Source organism: Acomys minous (genome assembly GCF_964271855.1).
Source record: "Acomys minous genome assembly, chromosome: 7".
Taxonomy (NCBI): Eukaryota; Metazoa; Chordata; class Mammalia; order Rodentia; family Muridae; genus Acomys; species Acomys minous.
In genome coordinates this window covers 64,432,110-64,450,856 of record NC_140488.1, presented here as the reverse complement: position 1 = coordinate 64,450,856, position 18,747 = coordinate 64,432,110, and the positions used below count along the sequence as shown (strand labels likewise).

At 36.9% G+C, this 18,747-nt stretch overlaps 1 protein-coding gene across 2 annotated transcripts in view; it reads left to right on the top strand.

Moving 5' to 3' along the window:
• Positions 1-18,747, top strand: part of DACH2 (dachshund family transcription factor 2) — a 519,808-nt gene that overhangs the window by 143,725 nt on the left and 357,336 nt on the right. For both annotated transcript variants that reach the window (XM_084788790.1, XM_084788789.1), the window contains exon 2: positions 10,399-10,437. In XM_084788790.1, the coding sequence (XP_084644916.1) occupies positions 10,399-10,437 (39 nt within the window). The remainder of the gene's footprint in view (positions 1-10,398; positions 10,438-18,747) is intronic.

Sequence of the window (18,747 nt, the reverse complement as noted above, 5' to 3'; positions counted from 1 at the left end):
CAAATTTTCTTGCTGTGTGCTGGAGCATCTTCTGGGTATATTCCAAGGAGTGGAATAGCTGGGTCCTGAGGAAGCCCTATTCCCATTTTTCTGAGATAGCACCAGATAGATTTCCAAAGTGGTTGTACTAGTTTGCATTCCCACCAGCAATGAAGGAGTGTTCCTCTCTCCCCACATCCTCGCCAGCATGTGGTGTCGCTTGAATTTTTGATCTTAGCCATTCTGATGGGTGTAAGATGGAATCTCAGAGTTGTTTTGATTTGCATTTCCCTGATGATTAAGGAGGTTGAGCATTTCTTTACGTGTTTCTCAGCCATTTGATATTCCTCTGTTGAGAATTCTCTGTTTAGTTCCATGCCCCATTTCTCGATTGGGTTATTTGGTTTGGTGGTATTTAATTTCTTGAGTTCTTTATATATTTTGGATATTAGACCTTTGTCAGATGTGGGGTTAGTGAAGATCTTTTCCCAGTCTGTAGACTGTCGCTTTGTACTCTTTACGGTGTCATCTGCCTTACAGAAGCTTTTCAGCCTCATGAGGTCCCATTTATTAATTGTTGACATTAATACCTGGGCTGTTGGTGTTCTGTTCAGGAAGTTGTCTCCTGTGCCAATATGTTCCAGGCTCTTCCCCACTTTTTCTTCTAAGTGATTTAGTGTCTCTGGTTTTATGTTGAGGTCTTTAATCCACTTGGATTTGAGTTTTGTACAAGGTGACAGATAGGGGTCCAGTTGCATTTTTTTACACATAGACATCCAGTTAGACCAGCACCATTTGTTGAAGATGCTATCCCTTTTCCATCGAATGGATTTGGCTTCTTTGTCAAAAATCAAATGACCATATGTGTGTGGATTCATATCTGGGTCTTCGATTCGATTCCACTGATCAACCAGCCTGTTGCTGTGCCAGTACCATGCAGTTTTAATTACTATTGCTTTATAGTACAATTTGAGATCAGGTATGGAGATTCCTCCGGAGAACCTTTTATTGTACAGGATTGTTTTAGCTATTCTGGGTTTTTTGTTTTTCCATATGAAGTTCAGAATTGAACTTTCAATGTCTTTAAAAAATTGTGTAGGTATTTTGATAGGGATTGCATTGAATCTGTAGATTGCTTTTGGTAGGATGGCCATTTTTATTATGTTAATTCTCCCTATCCATGAGCAAGGTAGATCCTTCCATCTTCTCATGTCATCTTCAATCTCTTTCTTTAGGGTTTTGAAATTTTTTTCAAACAGGTCCTTCACTTGTTTAGTAAGAGTAACTCCTAAGTACTTTATATTACTTGTGGCTAATGAGAAGGGTGTAGTTTTCCTAATTTCTTCCTCTGCAAGCTTGTCATTTGTGTATAGGAAGGCTACAGACTTTTTTGAGTTAATTTTGTATCCAGACAATTTGCTGAAGGTGTTTATCAGCTGTAGGAGTTCTCTGGTGGAATTTTGAGGGTCACTTATGTAGACTATCATATCATCTGCAAATAGGGATAATTTGACTTCCTCCTTTCCCATTTGAATACCCTTGATCTCCTTATGTTGTCTTATTGCTCTGGCTAGAACTTCGAGTACTATATTGAAGAGATATGGAGAGAGTGGGCAGCCTTGCCTTGTTCCTGATTTTAGAGGAATTTCCTTGAGTATCTCACCATTTACTTTGATTTTGGCTATTGGCTTCCTATATATAGCCTTTATTATGTTGAGGAAAGTGCCTTGTATTCCCGATCTCTCTAAAACTTTAAACATGAATGGGTGTTGGATTTTATCAAATGCTTTCTCTGCATCCAAAGAGATGATCATGTGGTTTTTTGTTTTCAGTTTGTTTATGTGGTGGATTACATTGATGGATTTCCGTATATTAAACCATCCCTGCATGCCTGGAATGAAGCCTACTTGGTCATGATGAATGATATCTCTGATGTGCTCTTGTATTCGTTTTGCAAGTATTTTATTTAGTATTTTTGCATCGATGTTCATCAGAGAAATTGGTCTGAAATTCTCTTTCTTTGTTGAGTCTTTGTGAGGTTTAGGTATCAATGAGACTATGGCCTCATAGAATGAGTTTGGTACTGTTCCATCCCTTTCTATCTTTTGGAGTAGTTTGAAGAGTATCGGTATTAACTCGCCCTTGAAGGTCTGGTAGAATTCAGCACTGAAGCCATCTGGCCCTGGGCTTTTTTTGGTTGGGAGACTATCAATGATTACTTCAATTTCTGTAGGGGAAATGGGACTATTTAGCTTGTTTATCTGTTCTTCATTCAACTTTGGCAAGTGAAATTGATCAAGAAAATCGTCCATTTCCCTTAGATTTTCAAATTTTGTGGCATATATGCCTTCAAAGTAGGATCTTATGATTCTTTGTATTTCTTCAGTGTCTGTTGTTATGTCTCCCTTTTCATTCCTGATTTTGTTGATTTCAATACTGTCTCTCTGCCTTTTAGTTAGTTTGGCTAAAGGTCTGTCTATCTTGTTGACTTTCTCAAAGAACCAGCTCTTGGTTTTGTTGATTCTTTGGACTGTTTTTTTAGTTTCTAATTTGTTAATTTCACCCCTGAGTTTGATTATTTCCAGGCGTCTACTCCTTTTGGGTGTTTCTGCTTCTTTTTTTTCTAGGGCTTCCAGTTGTGTCATTAAGGTGTTTATGTGCGATGCTTCCAATTTCTTTTTAAAGGCACTTAGTGCTATGAATTTTCCTCTTAGCACTGCTTTCAGTGTATCCCACAGATTTGGGTATGTTGTTCCTTCTTTTTCATTGAATTTCAGAAACTCCTTGATTTCTTTCTTTATTTCTTCCCTGACCCAGGTGTCATTTAGCAGAGAGTTGTTTAGTTTCCACATACGTGTAGGCTTTTTGTTATTTCTGTTGTTGTTGAATTGCAACCTAAGCCCATGATGATCTGATAGGATACAAGGTATGATTTCAATCCTCTTGTATCTGTTGAGGCTTTCTTTGTGAACTACGATGTGATCAATTTTGGAGAAGGTTCCATGGGGTGCAGAGAAGAAGGTGTATTCTTTCTTGTTTGGGTGCAAGGTTCTATAGATATCTGTTAGGTCCATTTGACCCATGGCATTGGTTAGTGATGTTATTTCTCGGCTTAGTTTCTGTTTTGATGACTTGTCCTTCAGTGAGAGTGGGGTGTTGAAATCTCCCACTATTATTGTGTGGGGCTTGATGTGTGGTGTAAGCCTTTTTAACAGATCTTTTACAAATGTGGGTGCCCTTGTATTGGGAGCATAGATGTTCAGAATTGTGATGTCATCTTGGTTTACTTTACCTTTGATGAGTAAGAAGTGTCCATTCTCATCCCTTTTGATTAATCTTGGTTGAAAATCTATTTTGTTCGATATTAAAATGGCTACGCCTGCTTGCTTCTTGTGTCCATTTGCTTGGAATATTTTTTTCCAACCTTTTATCCTGAGGTGATGCCTATCATTATGGGTGAGATGTGTTTCTTGGATGCATAAGAATGTTGGATCCTGTTTATGCACCCATTCAGTTAGTCTGTGTCTTTTTATTGGAGAATTGAGACCATTGATGTTGAGAGATATTAACGACCAGTTACTATTAAGAGTCTTAATTTTGATGTTGTTTTCAGTTGAGCGTTTGTGTAGTTGTCTTTTTGCCATGGTATAGTTATCTATTTCCTGAGTAGTTTTGGTTGTAGCTTGACCCTTTGGGATGGAGTTTTCCTTCTAGTACCTTCTGTAAAGCTGGATTTGTGGATAGGTACTGTTTGAATTTGGTTTTGTCATGGAATATTTTGTTTTCTCCATCAATGGTTATTGATAGTTTTGCTGGGTAAAGTAGTCTGGCCTGGCATCTGTGGTCTCTTAGGGTTTGCAGGATCTCTGTCCAGGCCCTTCTGGCTTTGATGGTCTCTGCTGAGAAGTCGGGTGTAATTCTGATAGGTTTGCCATTAAATGTTATTTGGCCCTTTTCCCTTGCAGCTTTTAATATTTTTTCTTTGTTCTGTATGTTTTGTGTTTTGATTATTATGTGACGGGCAGTTTTTCTTTTCTGGTCAATTCTATTAGGTGTTCTGTATGCCTCTTGTATGTTTATAGGCACCTCTTTCTTTAGATTGGGGAAATTTTCTTCTATGATTTTGCTGAGAAGAGTTTCTGGGCCTTGGAGTCTGATATCTTCTCTTTCTTCAATGCCTATTATCCTCAGATTTCTTCTTTTCATGGTGTCCTTAATTTCTTGGATGTTTTGTGTCAGGAGTTTTCCAGATTTGGCATTTTCTTTATTGGTTGCTTCAAGATCTGTGATTGTATCTTCTAGACTTGAGATTCGCTCTTCCATCTCTTGGATTCTATTAGAAAAGCTCAGCACTGAGTCATTCACCTTCTTCTCTGAGGCCTCACGTTCTCGTTTTTCTTCTGTCTGTGTGTTTATCATTGAATCCATTTTCATCTTCATATCTTGAACAGATTTTTTAATTTCTTTCATCTGGTTGCTTATGTTTTCCTGAAAAATTTCCAGTTCTACTCTATGTGCTTCTTTTATGTCTCGCACCTGCTTCGCTGCTTCTTCGTGCATCTGATTTCTAATTCTATTTGTTTCCTCCGATACCATCCTCATTACCAAGGCTTTGAGGTCATTTTCTTGTGTTTCCATTGTATGTGAGTTCTCCGTGTTGTTTTCTTTGGGATAGCTGGGAGCTGGAGACGCCATGTTGTTTTGGGGTTTTTTGCGAATGCTTTTACGCTGTCCCTTAGACATCTTGCCGTCTCTGTTTTTGTTGGGTAACTTCCAGAGTTGAGTGGATGGAGTCTGATGATAGATTCACTTGTTTTCTCACGATTTCCGTAGGCTGGAAGCCCTGATACTTCACTGGTGTGGATGGCAGGAGGTTAGCCCTGTAGTTTTGGGCTCTCACCACCAGTGATCCTCAGCTCCCCTTTGCTGTGGATCCTGCAATCTTTCTGGGTCTCTGAGTGATCGTTGGGTCAGGCCAAGGTAATCACAACCTTTTGGGTCCCTTGCCAAGTCCCGCCAGAGATACTGGGCCCGAGCCACGTGGCGAGCTCAGCTAGTTTCTCAGGGCCTGAACCGTCTGTCACAGCAGGAGAACTGCGATTGCACTGAGCAATCACCCCGGGTGGAAGTGAGTGCTCCACCCAACCCGTGTCACCGCAGGAAAACCAAGGCTGCTTGAGCGAGCACCCAGGGTATAACTGAGTGACCCACCCAGCCCGCGTCACAGCAGGAAAACTGTGGCAGTGCTGCGCAATCACCTAGGGTAGAAGTGAGCGCTTCTCCAGGCTTGTGTCACAGCAGGGAAACTGGGACCTTGATGAGCAAGCACCCAGGGTAGAAGGGAGCGCTCCACCCAGCTTGCGTGGTAGTAGAAAAACCAATGCTGCGCTGGGCAAGCACCCAAAGTATTACTGAGCGCTCCGCCCTGCACGTGTCACAGCAGGAAAATTAGGTCTGCGCTGAGCCGGAGCCCAGGATGGAAGCCGGCTCACCGCCCAGCTTGCGTCACAGCAGAAAAACCCAGGCTGCCTGAGCAAGCACCCAGGGTATAACTGAGTGCTCCGCCCCGCTCGTGTCCCAGCAGGAAAGCTGAGCTTGCGCTGAGCCTGAGCCCAGGGTGGAAGCCGGCTCACCTCCCAGCTTGCGTCACAGCCGAAAAAACAAGGCTGCTTGAGCAAGCTCCCCGGGTATAACTGAGCGCTCTGCCCCGCTCGCGTCACAGCAGGAAAACCACGTCTGTGCTGAGCTGGAGCTCAGTGTGGAAGCCGGCTCTCTGCCTCGCCTGCATCACAGCAGGGGAGCTGCGCCTCGGGCAGAATTGCCTGCCGAGCCGAGCCGAGCCAGCCTCTCCACAGCGCAGCTCACTGAGCCAACCCAGGATTCTGGGGCCGAACGGTCCGCTGAGTCCAGCCTGGGTCTCAAGGCACCACGCGACCCAAATCCTGTCCAGAGTCCCCTCTCCCGCAGCAACTCCCACTGTCCACCGCACTAATCGCCTCCACTGGAAGGCTCTGAGCTGCAAACCTCAGCCACCGCCTCTGGCGCTGCCGGAGCCGCTGTGGGCACTGTTGTTCTCACCGCCGCCGCTCTGATCCGAGAAAGTCCTCGCTCCTCCTGTGTGCAGGTGCCGGCAGGTCCTCCGCACCCTGGTCCCTCCGGACCTTGGAGCACTTCTGCTGCCGTGGTGTGGGGACCTTGGTGTTCCTGGCTCAGAAATCTGTGCAATTCCCTGAATTGTTCGCTGGAGCTTTCAAACACGGTCCACACTGCTCGCCGCCATCTTGGATCCCCCTTATTTCTTTTTTATTACATTTTTATTAATTTATTCATATTACATCTAGATTGTTAGCCCTTCCCCTGTTTCCTCCCATTCTTCCCTCCCTCCCAATTCCCCCCTTCTCCCCTCCCCTATGTCTGTGATTGAGGGAGACCTCCTCCCCCTTTATATGCTCTTAGAATATCGAGTCTCTTCCAAGGAGTGGAATAGCTGGGTCTTGAGGAAGCCCTATTCCCATTTTTCTGAGATAGCACCTGATAGATTTCCAAACCAGCACACAACAAGAAAATTTGCTCAACCATGTTCATAGCAGCCTTATTCATAATAGCCAGAACATGGAAACAGCCTAAGTGTCCCTCAATAGAAGAATGGATAAAGAAAATGTGGTACATATACACTATGGAATACCATTCAGCTATTAAAAACAAAGAATTCCCGAAATTTGTGGATAAATGGATCGAGCTAGAAATGATCATAATGAGTGAGTTAACCCAGAAGCAGAAAGACTCAAATGGTATATACTCACTTATATCTGCATATTAGCCCAAGGGGCATGTCCCACGAAAGCCTTCACTTACCAGGAAACTGAGACAGAGGGGAGGACATTCTAGTGGGACTCTAGATGAGAGAATCATGGGAGAATGGCAAAATAGAAGGATCCAGAGGGTCCTAGAAGCCTACAAGTAGAACATTATGATAGGCAGATTTGGGCACAGGGGTCCCGCTCAAACTAAGGCACCAGCCAAGGACAATACAGGCCGTAAACCTTAAACCCCTACCCAGACCTAGACAATGGACAGAACACTCTCCACAGTAGAGTGGAGAGTGGGATATGACTTTCTCACATACTCTGGTGCCTCACCTTTGACCATGTCCCCTGGAGGGGGAGGCCTAGTGGCACTCAGAGGAAGGACAGCAGGTTACCAAGAAGAGACTTGATACCCTATGAGCGTATACAGGGGGAGGAAATCCCCCTCAGGAACAGTCATAGGGGAGGGGAATAAGGGGAAAATGGGAGGGAGGGAAGAATGAGAGGATACAAGGGATGGGATAACCATTGAGATGTAACAAGAATAAATTAATAAAGTAAAAAAAAAAAAGAATATCGAGTCTCTTCTTGGTAACTTGTTATCTTTCTTCTGAGTGCTGCCAGGCCTCCCCATCCAGGGGACATGGTCAGAAAAGGGCTACCAGAGTTTGTGTGAGAGGCAGATCTCACTCTCCACTCAACGGTGGAGAATATCATGTGGAGAATATCATGTTCGTCGGCACTTCCCCTTGAAGGAAATACCTTGCCAGGCCAGAGGGGAAGCAAAAACACTCAGTCCTGTTGTGACTTGATGAGCTCGGGTGGGTGGGTAGGGGGGCTTCCTTTTTCTGAGGAATAGGTAAGGGGGAAGGGGAAAGAAGGAGCGAAGAGAGTATGAAGGATGCTACTACTGGGATATAAAGTGAATAAAAAAACTAAATAATAAAAAAATAAACTTGTGTGGAATTTAGAACTTTGTTTATGATTTTAAGTTGTTCAACTTCAGACATTCAAAAGTACACGAAATTGAAAGTTTCAGTAGAAAAGGGTTAGTTGGAGGGGTATTAAGTATACCCAGGCATCATCAGTGAATGGTGATTTTATGTTCATTACATATTATTCTACACTGAGCTATTAATATCAGTATCATTATATGCTCAGTCAATAACATGTTTTAACATTCATATTATTTTTAATAGCAAGTAAATATACAGTGAATTATTTGCTATCACAATAGGAGAGAATTAAAGCAAGGCATGACAGTTGATGTCTATTGCTATAACACTTGAAGAATATAGGCAAAAAAGCCCAAACTTATTCTACATAGCATAATCCTACTTAAAAATCATATTATACAAATAAAATATTATTTAAAATGGCAAGAATAATAAACAAGGAGCCTTTCACATGTGGGTTCTACATGTAATGATTCAATGAACCATGGGCTAAAAATATTTTGGAATGTTGTGTATACATACTAAACATATAAACTTTTGCCTTATTTTTTCCTAAATAAAGTAACAAAACATCTCTTTAGGTGGCGTTTTTATATTGTTTAAGTTATCAGATATAATTTAATGTACACCAGAGGGTGCACACACACACACACACACACACACACACACACACACACACACACACACTATCTATCTATCTATCTATCTATCTATCTATATTTATATATAGGCAAGTAAAAGAATTAAGGTATTTGAACATTCCTAATAGATTTTTGATGTATGGGTATTCTGGAATGAATTCCTTGTAGATAGAGAAGAATGGATAGATATGTGATTTAATGTGTAGACATTAAATATTTAGCACTGTTTCTAGTCTTATGCATCACTTTAAAATATATCTTTCATATTGGGCAAATAAGGAAATTACAAATATTGAAGTTAAGTCTCAATTTTATCTATTTAATGAAAGGATTGAACCATGGATTTATATTTTTTTAGTAGAGAGAAACAAGCAGAAGATTTTTTCAGAAGAAAGTTATTCCATAATCTAGCCATGAGAACTCAATGAGAGAAAAGTTAGTAATGTACATGAGAGAGAGAGAGAGAGAGAGAGAGAGAGAGAGAGAGAGAGAGAGAGAGAGAGAGATTGTTGATTATATGGAGACGAGCCTCCAAATCTTGTTATAGATTGCCTATTCAGTTAAGGATGTGTACAGTAGTACTTATTTTGTACTTACCAGTGTAATAGGTCTGCTGAGAATGAAGTGACAAAATAGAAAAATATACTTTAAAAGCCTGTTTTCCTCCTGCTTAACACTAGAAACCTTAGATATATGTTTGAATTTGTTATTTATTTATACATCTTTTGACAGTTTCTTGAAATAAGGAAGAAGTTGCTAAAAAAAAAAGGAAACAACAAAAAATTGAAAGATATTAAATGGCAAGGTCATTGGAAGAAAAATGGACATAGAAACACTGTTTCTTTTTTCTTTTTCTTTTTACAGGTGTATTTTAATCACATTTCTTTCTTCTTTTTTTCCTCTCCAAATCCTCCTATGCATTCATTGCCTCTCATTTTCAAATTGATGTCCCTCTTTTTAGTTAGTTTTTATATTCCTAAATATAACATAGGTTATCCATGTAATGCTACTTTTATATATGCTTTCAAAGCTAATTGTTTGCCACTGGATAACAAATAGGTGCTCTATGCCCTAGGAAGTGCCAACTCTTTTATTCCCAGTGTGCCTCAGTTGCTTGTTTTTAGTGTGCAATATTTTTGATACTTACAAAGTTGCAAAGGCTCAAATGTTCCTATAGTCCTTTTAAGCTTATTTAGCAATCAATTTAGATTTTCTTTTTTATTAAAGGATTAGATTAGAAAGCATTGAGGATTGTCATCACTGGAAAGAATGTTTATTTTGTTAGTGAAACTTAATATATATGTTTTATTGATTTCTGCACATTTAATTTCATCTGTATAAGTGCGTATATGATTGTATATGGATGTATGTACATGTGTGTGTGCATGAATGTCACATTTGTGTGAATGATATAAAAGAGGTCAGTTTTTCTCTAGAAATATGTATACAGAGAGTAATATGAGTAATGGCTCCATGTTTAGGAAATAAGTAAAATGTTGATATTGGCTTACTTTCATCTTCTTATTGGCCATAAGAAAATAAAAAAAAAAATGTAACTCCCCACACTCAGGAAAATTTTGGAATACCCAATGGGATGGGAAAGAAAGCACATTAGAGAAAGGGAAATGGTATAACTTTGCTAAATCTTATTTTTTGGAATTGTTACCACCCGAGGCCATTTTCTTAAGAGAATTACGTAACTTTCTTTCCTTGCCTTCAAATAGAAGAAAGCCTAAACCATGTGACATTTTCACATTATACTCAGTGGGAATTAGGTCAGAAATGTAACAACATTATCCATATATTTAAAGTGCCATCTAGTAGCAATTCAAGTTTTCCTACCTTCTTGTGCTCTTACCTTCTAGTTTTTCATTGTGTGTAAATTAAAATTTCTTCACAATTTAAGAGAATTTTTTTGTGAATTATAGTAAAGCCTTGAATAATTGGAAGCTAACTAATTAAAACTCTCAATTAACCAGTTTTATTTATTTATTTTTTGCTATACTCTCCTTTTAGAAGGAAGAGGCAAATGACAAGAAAACAAGCTGTTAACAGGTATTTATGTATTTATTTTTTTAAAAATAAACTCCCTGGGAATGTCCTGGAACCTTCAGAAATCCAGCTCAATTTCAATAATCTTGTTCTATATACTATACTTGTGAAGACAGGAAATGGAGGCCATTTAAAAATCTCAGCATCAAACTTGTAATTGTGCTTAATCCTCAGTAATAAGAAAAAATGGAATCCAAATAACTAATGAGGACTAATCTATCCATATGGAGTTTCTTTTTAGTGGAGATTTCCATGGTTTCACTATTTTCAATTCTGGTCATTTATATTTATTAATTGGGGTCGGATCATGGGATCGCAGAGCATAGTGATAGCTTGCAGATAAAGTAAAACATTCCCTACCTAGAACTGAAAGTAGAAGTTAGAGAAAAGCCACAAGTTGTTAGAAAGTGAGTGCGAGTCAGTGACGTAAAAAAGTATAAAATTTATGTAAAATAAAAGGAAGGTAATTTGAACGCCTTCCTCTATTTTGGCTGTGGAATTCTTTGGAAGGTACATTCACTTTTGCAGGGCAGCACAGGTTCTTAAGTGTGCTACAACAATATTAGAAAACAACCAGAATTATTCTAACAGTTATGGGAATGTGTTTGTATGTTTAATAGTCTTCAAGTACTTGAAATTCCTTCCCATCTGAAAATACATTTAAAAACATTTAATTTAAAATATTTATATCCGAATTGTCCTCAAAATAGTATAAAAATTTTAAGATGAAACCATCTTTAATATGTTATTCTGAATCTCGTGCTTTAGTTTTTAATATAGAACAGAGTAATAATGACAAAGGATGATTTCTTTTGATTCTAAAGTATGTTTTGATATTGCCTGGCAGCAATGTCCTGTCTTTACGTCCATGTGTACTGTACCAGTAAAACTCCCCTTTTTTGATGAGCTTTTATCTCCTTCCTTGCTGGTTACATGTTTTCTATATGTATTCTGTAAGAAAATCATCATAGGACTTTGAGGGAGATGTGAAATGCTCTGTGCAATGTGTCCTGCATTTTCAATACAAAAGAAGGAAAATCACTTTGACTATGCATCTAATATCTGGAACTTTTTCCATACTAAAATTAGTTTTAAATATCATGCACACAAAATAATACCTAAATGACCTGAAGCAGTGGATGTACCTCCTCAAGTGCCAAACTTTGTGTTTGACTATGACATCAATATGAAGCAGACTAGTACTAACTTGACTTTAAAAATGAATAATTTCAACTGAAAAGATGGATGGAGTTTAGCATTTAGGATTAGTTCTTGAAGGTGCTCACTTTTTATTACTTAGGCATGGAAATCATTTTCATTTTTCAGTAAAATGGCATGAAAATTATGCTAAACTTTTATAATAAGCTAATGATGATTTAAAACTATTTCAATTTGTTTCTTGATTAAAAGGATATCCTATTTTTGGATGTTTGTGATAAATTTTACATTTACTGAAATATGAGAAATACCATAATGTGTTTTTTGAAAGTGTATGTATTCTGACAGTCACATAAACTACAGAGAAACTAATAGGGTTATAAATTATAATGCACATGATGGTAAGGCTAAAAATGTAAATGAAAGATCATTAGCAATAGGGATGATGGGGAGTAGGTTGGACTAGAAAATATACAGTGTACCAATGGTGATGGATACTATTTACCTCAGCAGATTGCTACCATATAAAAATAAATATAGGCTTCTATTGTTAATGTATTATTTCTTAAGCGAGTTTAGGCATCTATAATTTTATGTGACATCCTAAAACTTTTTAAAGGTGCTTACAAATTCAGTTTAAAAAGAGAGCAAAATATGGGGTGTAGCCCATAGACTTTCCTGGGTGTTCTCTAATTAAATCCTTCTTTACTTCACTTATCAAAAGAAATCATAGTTTTACAGTACTTCAAACTCATGATAATGGAAAATTGATGTAGAGTAAATAAATAAATGAAGTGATTTTCATATTTTCACAATGAAAGTGGTGGTTATCTCAGGAACAGTCATAGGGGAGGGGAATAAGGGGAAAATGGGAGGGAGGGAAGAATGGGAGGATACAAGGGATGGGATAACCATTGAGATGTAACAAGAATAAATTAATAAAGGAGGAAAAAAGAAAGAAAGTGGTGGTTATGCATTTCATTGTATAAAAGTAGCTAATATGTTGTTTTCTTTAAATGGTTTGAAAATTAAAATAAAATTACAATTTTATAACTTTTATGTTAATCAATAAATGTACTATGTAAAAATTCAATACCACATTTTCCATAAGAGAATGTTTAGCATTGTTCTGTTATCTAATATAATCAAAGTTTCTATTTGAATCCCATTTATTTTTCTTTAATGGAAAGAATGGCATATGTATAACATATGCTGTTTTATTGAAAATTGGCTTGTCTTTAAATAAATGCTCAATTCCATCTAGAAAAGTATCTTTATTTTTACAAATGGTTAAAATAAGAAATAAAAGAAATTCAAGTAGTTAACACAACAAACTCTTCATTTGAACTATTGCTTGGCATTGAAAAAGAAAAAACAAAAGCCAGTCCTCTGATGTTTTATTTGAAGGTAACTGACTACTCTGAGGCTTTGCTTGTTTGTCTGTCCTCCCCTAGACCTTAGCACATGATCCCACTGTGCGCCAGTGCTTTTGACATTTGTGCATTTCTCTCATCACTGGTCAACCAAACTCATATTTGTTTTAAAAGGAAACAATTAAAGTACAATCTCTCAAGAAAAAAAACAAACAAAGAAAGAAAAAAAAAAACCAAAGTATCCACTTATATATCCACTTTACCAACCCTTAATCTGCACCATAATCCCCAATTAACACGGTAATTTAATATTATGACTTCTGAGAACTTTACAAAGCAGAAAGAGGAAATATAATATGTGCAATTTCAAGTCATAAATGCAGAAGGTAAGCTCATTCTTAGATAATATAAGTGAAGATTTAATACTGTCACATATGAAAGATAAACAGTTTTGGATGTATAGCATCAACACATAGGATAATGTTGTTGTGTGATAGAAATACAGTATATTTAAATATACCAACTAGCTAACCAAATAAAACTGTCAACTAATGTTTTATCAGGTTTGACCTAAACAAGGTAATTCAAAACAAAATTTTGGTAAGCAATTGATTCCTTTTGTCAAATACTTGCAGTACTTAAAATTTGTCCAATAATCCAAAGGCCAGCATTTAAATGGTGTTGATTTTTAAAGTAAACATGCTTTTGGCCTATATGTTATGTAACCTGTGAATTTTGAAATTAACCTAATTATAACAATATTTTATTTACATGTATATCCTATATGACTATACATACATGATGACATTTGTGACCTATAAAAAATGGTATCTCTATTTTGTGATATCACTTCCATTGTGTAAAATTAACAAAAATTATTATAATACAGTACAAGTAAATCAGGAAAAATGAAAAATACTAATTGAGAGCTCAAAATTTGAGAACACTCCATTTGTTAAGCACTAATGATATAACTATCAACATTCTCCTTTCTATTCTTTATCAGAGTCAAAATTGTCCTAAAGTTTCTATGAATCACTTATTTGAAATTTAAAAATAATATTGCTATTTATGCATATACAACATTCTGAAGATAGTCGGGGGGGGAATACGATGTAAGATCTCAGTGCTATAAGGGACAAGACAACATGCTTCTATGTTCAGGTTTCCCACTCTGAAACATTATATTACAAATGTTGAAACAGTGAAATGTCAGCTATTATTTGATATGACCGTGTCCCATTTCTTTCACGTTTTCAATTGAAGAAGAACTTACTCAAATATGTTTTACTGTGGCAATGATTTTAAGAGAACGCAGGTTGACTACTTAGTAAATTCATCCAGTATTTCTTTTAAGATAAGGTCGTAATTGGATTTTGCATTCTGGAGAGACTTGATTAGACCTATCTGGATCTTTATCCTGAGAATTAGTGCAGAACTATCAAGGCTTCCTACATTCAGTGTGCTAGAAAATATACACTTGCAACTTGTCTAATACGGCAAGAGGTCAAACCAGAGAAGGGAAAAAGTTAAAATTAATTTTATTTAAATTCCCAGAGTTGCAAATGCATCAAATGCTCACAAATAATAACTACTTTTAAGCAAATTTATCCTCTTTTTTCCTCCTTTATTAATTTATTCTTGTTACATCTCAATGGTTATCCCATCCCTTGTATCCTCCCATTCTTCCCTCCCTCCCATTTTCCCCTTATTCCCCTCCCCTATGACTGTTCCTGAGGGGGATTACCTCCCCCTCTATATGATCATAGGGTATCAAGTCTCTTCTTGGTAACCTGCTATCCTTCCTCTGAGTGCCACCAGGTCTCCCCCTCCAGGGGACATGGTCAAATATGAGGCACCAGAGTATGTGAGAAAGTCATATCCCACTCTCCACTCTACTGTGGAGAGTGTTCTGTCCATTGTCTAGGTCTGGGTAGGGGTTTAAGGTTTACCGCCTGTATTGTCCTTGGCTGGTGCCTTAGTTTGAGCGGGACCCCTGTGCCCAAATCTGCCTATCATAATGTTCTACTTGTAGGCTTCTAGGACCCTCTGGATCCTTCTACTTTGCCATTCTCCCATGATTCTCTCATCTAGAGTCCCACTAGAATGTCCTCCCCTCTGTCTCAGTTTCCTGGTAAGTGAAGGCTTTCGTGGGACATGCCCCTTGGGCTAATATGCAGATATAAGTGAGTATATACCATTTGAGTCTTTCTGCTTCTGGGTTAACTCACTCATTATGATCATTTCTAGCTTGATCCATTTATCCACAAATTTCGGGAATTCCTTGTTTTTAATAGCTGAATAGTATTCCATAGTGTATATGTACCACATTTTCTTTATCCATTCTTCTATTGAGGGACACTTAGGCTGTTTCCACGTTCTGGCTATTATGAATAAGGCCGCTATGAACATGGTTGAGTAGAACAAAATGCCTATTATTTAAAATGACCTCATTGTCCAAATGTGACACGAATCCCAGAGACTCTTTCTGAGGGCTTTTACCCACTTTGGCTTGCTTGTGACCTAACTAAAGTGTCAGATATAAGAACTTTCACTACTGTTTTTGCTAACCACCACTGTTGTTCAGTTAAAGTTGATTATAACAACCATTATTTTGTTTATTATACCATTTGCACTAATTTAGTAAAGAGAACTTCAACTAGATGAATCTTAACTATTTCTACTTCGGTTTTCTTTACACTACATGGTGATCTAAACAAAGTATCCAACTTTTAAAATAACCAGGATACCAATTACTTAAAACATGACATATTTATTCCAGAATTGTGAGGTGAGAATCATAGACATAGCTTAGACAATATTCAATATTTCATTTATTATCAAACAATTCATTAATTGGCTGAAAAAACAATTAAGTATATACTTAAGTATATACTTTCATTTAAGAATATTATAGTTGGTCATACTTTTTATAAAAATAGAATAACAAAGTGTAAACTTTGCTGTGTTGTATTTGTCAAGCATATTTTTAAAAATGCAGTATATTTGAGACTTTGATGGCCCTTTATCTGCAAAACCAATTGTAATCATCACATGACATTCACATTTGTGAGTCTACAAAAAACTTTGAAAAACATTTATTCTCTCTTTTATCACAAAACTTCAAAATCATGGAAATTTTTGTCTTTAACAGTTGCTTCAAAAATACTCATGTTCTTTGCTAGAGTCATCATTTAGATAATAATACTTTAATATTAATATAGAAAACATGGGGGATTTTTTAGTATTCTTAAAAGCTCAGTCTGAACCTCGAACAAGTCATTTACAAGTTGTTTCCTTGAGATTACCTACATTCTTGTCCACTCTGACCTTGTAATTTTGCTCACAGTTGGAAATGTAATGCAGAGTGACTAAGATAATGTTGTTTACACAGACTTTAAGTGGAGTGACATTATAGTCAAGCAAGTGTCACATCACCCAAAGTAAAGGAAGACTTAATTACCATAATCCTGTGAATACTAAAATTTCTTTGCCATGTGTAGCATAATAATGTAATGTTCTGCATGGTACAGTTAATAATTTGAAGGAAAAGGCACATTAGTCCTCAGACTGTGTTTCTTTAAAAGTGAACAGAGTGGAGTTATCAAAATAAAATAGAATTTGAAATAAGATGTTTATCTGAATGTCCAGATGAAAATTTTCTTTCTTTTAAATGCTGAAGAGTTGCCTAGTGATGTGAAAATGAAAGGACTGCTAAAATATCTATAGATCTAGATACCAGTGAGTACCGTGACAGACCATGAATTTTCTGTAGGGTGCAGGGTAGTGTTAACTAAAATGACTAAGACAGGATAAAGAGGAAAGGCTGATAACTACCTATTATTGTGCAATGGGGAACATATCATTAATTTACAAAGAGAGTGGTGACATTTTCTAAAATTGTATAGCTCTATTATTAAAAGTTTGTCAGTGTAACTAATTAGTTGCTAAAATGGAGTTGACTCTAAGACTCAGTATGAATGCATTTAGAAAGGCAAGACATTGTCCATAAATTGGTATGGTGTGTAATACATCTTGATGAATGGTGGGAAATAGTGTTAAGAAATGGGACTATTATGTCAAAATGGCCCTTCACTGGTTTGTAGTCCTTGAAGGAATTATGTTCCATGGCAACATGCTCTAAAGTTCTGCAGATAAACATGAAGTGCCCCAAGGACGTGTCCTCTTTTCTGTCTTTGATAACACTGAGTTTTCAATACCAGGTATTCACCCTCTGATACATTTTTCAGTGCACTGGGACTACAAAATATGCTATAATATATAGTAACTCCAAGCATACTTGGAGTTAGTTGTTTTTAACTAAATATATTATTTGGAAGAAGGAATGTATAAAATTAATCAACAGTAAAACATAAAAGTGAGATTCAAAGAACTTGGAAAACTGATATGTGAAAAATATATCTCAATCAGTAGATTCATACTACTATTATATTATAAATAGTTCAAAAATCATAATACTAGATCATCTAGTATGTACTATGTTACAAATACAATATTAAATCATATGACTATCAGGCTTATTTTAGAATTGGGAACATTTGAAAAACATTTAAAATGTATTATAAAATATGACAATCCATAATATTTAAATATATTAAAATATTGATATGCATCTAAATATTTCCATTTCATTTGCTTATCTCTTACTTATCTAGGTTTACCTAACCAGCATATTACTATAATGAAACAATTGGCCAACAGGTCTGAATCTTATGTTGCTTTAAAAATAAATTTAATTTAAATTACAGTGTTCTTTTTGTTAATTTTTTATAAGTTCCCACTAAGTATTGATAAATTAACTTTTTTATCCTGAGATACCTGTCAATAAATCATGCAGTGTGCACAAAACAGTATTGTAAAAGGCTCTAATACAGGATGTTCTATATTGCAAGTATTAGCCTACATGGGCTACAAGGTAAGACCCTACCATAAAACAACCACAAGAAAAAAGCAAGCCCCAGGAGAGTATGAAGAGGAAGTTGTATTAAAATATTTCACTTAAAAGATTCTTTATTACATTAAGGATCACTTCACCTAACAGGGCTGCTTTGCCTGGCCTCAGTGGATGAGGATGAGCTTAGTCCTGACATGACTTGATGTGCTGGGGTGGGTTCATGGGAGGAGGCTCCCTTTTCTGAGGAGAAGGGAAGGGGGGTTAGAGGGAAAAGGATAGGAGGGAGGAACCTGGAGGAGAGGAGGGGAGGGCTTTGGGATATAAAATAGATAAACCGTAAAAAGGAGAATGGTAAAAACAACAACAAAACAAAGATACTAGTAACACTAAAAGCAAACGGTTAATTTGTGTTTGTCCAATTTTCTCTCTTCAAAACATTTCTCATCATCATTTTGGGAACTGAATTAGACAGCAATTAATATAGGTGTAAAAATACATTTAATAACATGAGCTTGCTAGAATCTGTCTGTCTCTCCCTCCCATCCTCCCTTTCTCCCTCTCTACATGTCTCCCTCCCTCCCTTCCCTTCCCCCCTCTCTGTGTACACATAACCTCAAGCATGCTAAGCATAAGCGCTACCATGGTGCTATAACTCCAGCATGTATTTATTTAAATAAAACTTTACTACAGCTGTAAATTTACAGAACACTTTCAATGATTTTACTGTTTCCACATTCTCATTCCCTTCATTGTTAAATTTTAGAATTAATTAATCAATTTGTGACACTATTGTTTACTTATGCTTCTACTTTACTCAGTCTTCCTCAGTATTACTCTAGTGCTTGTATTCTATTTTAAAACTTACAT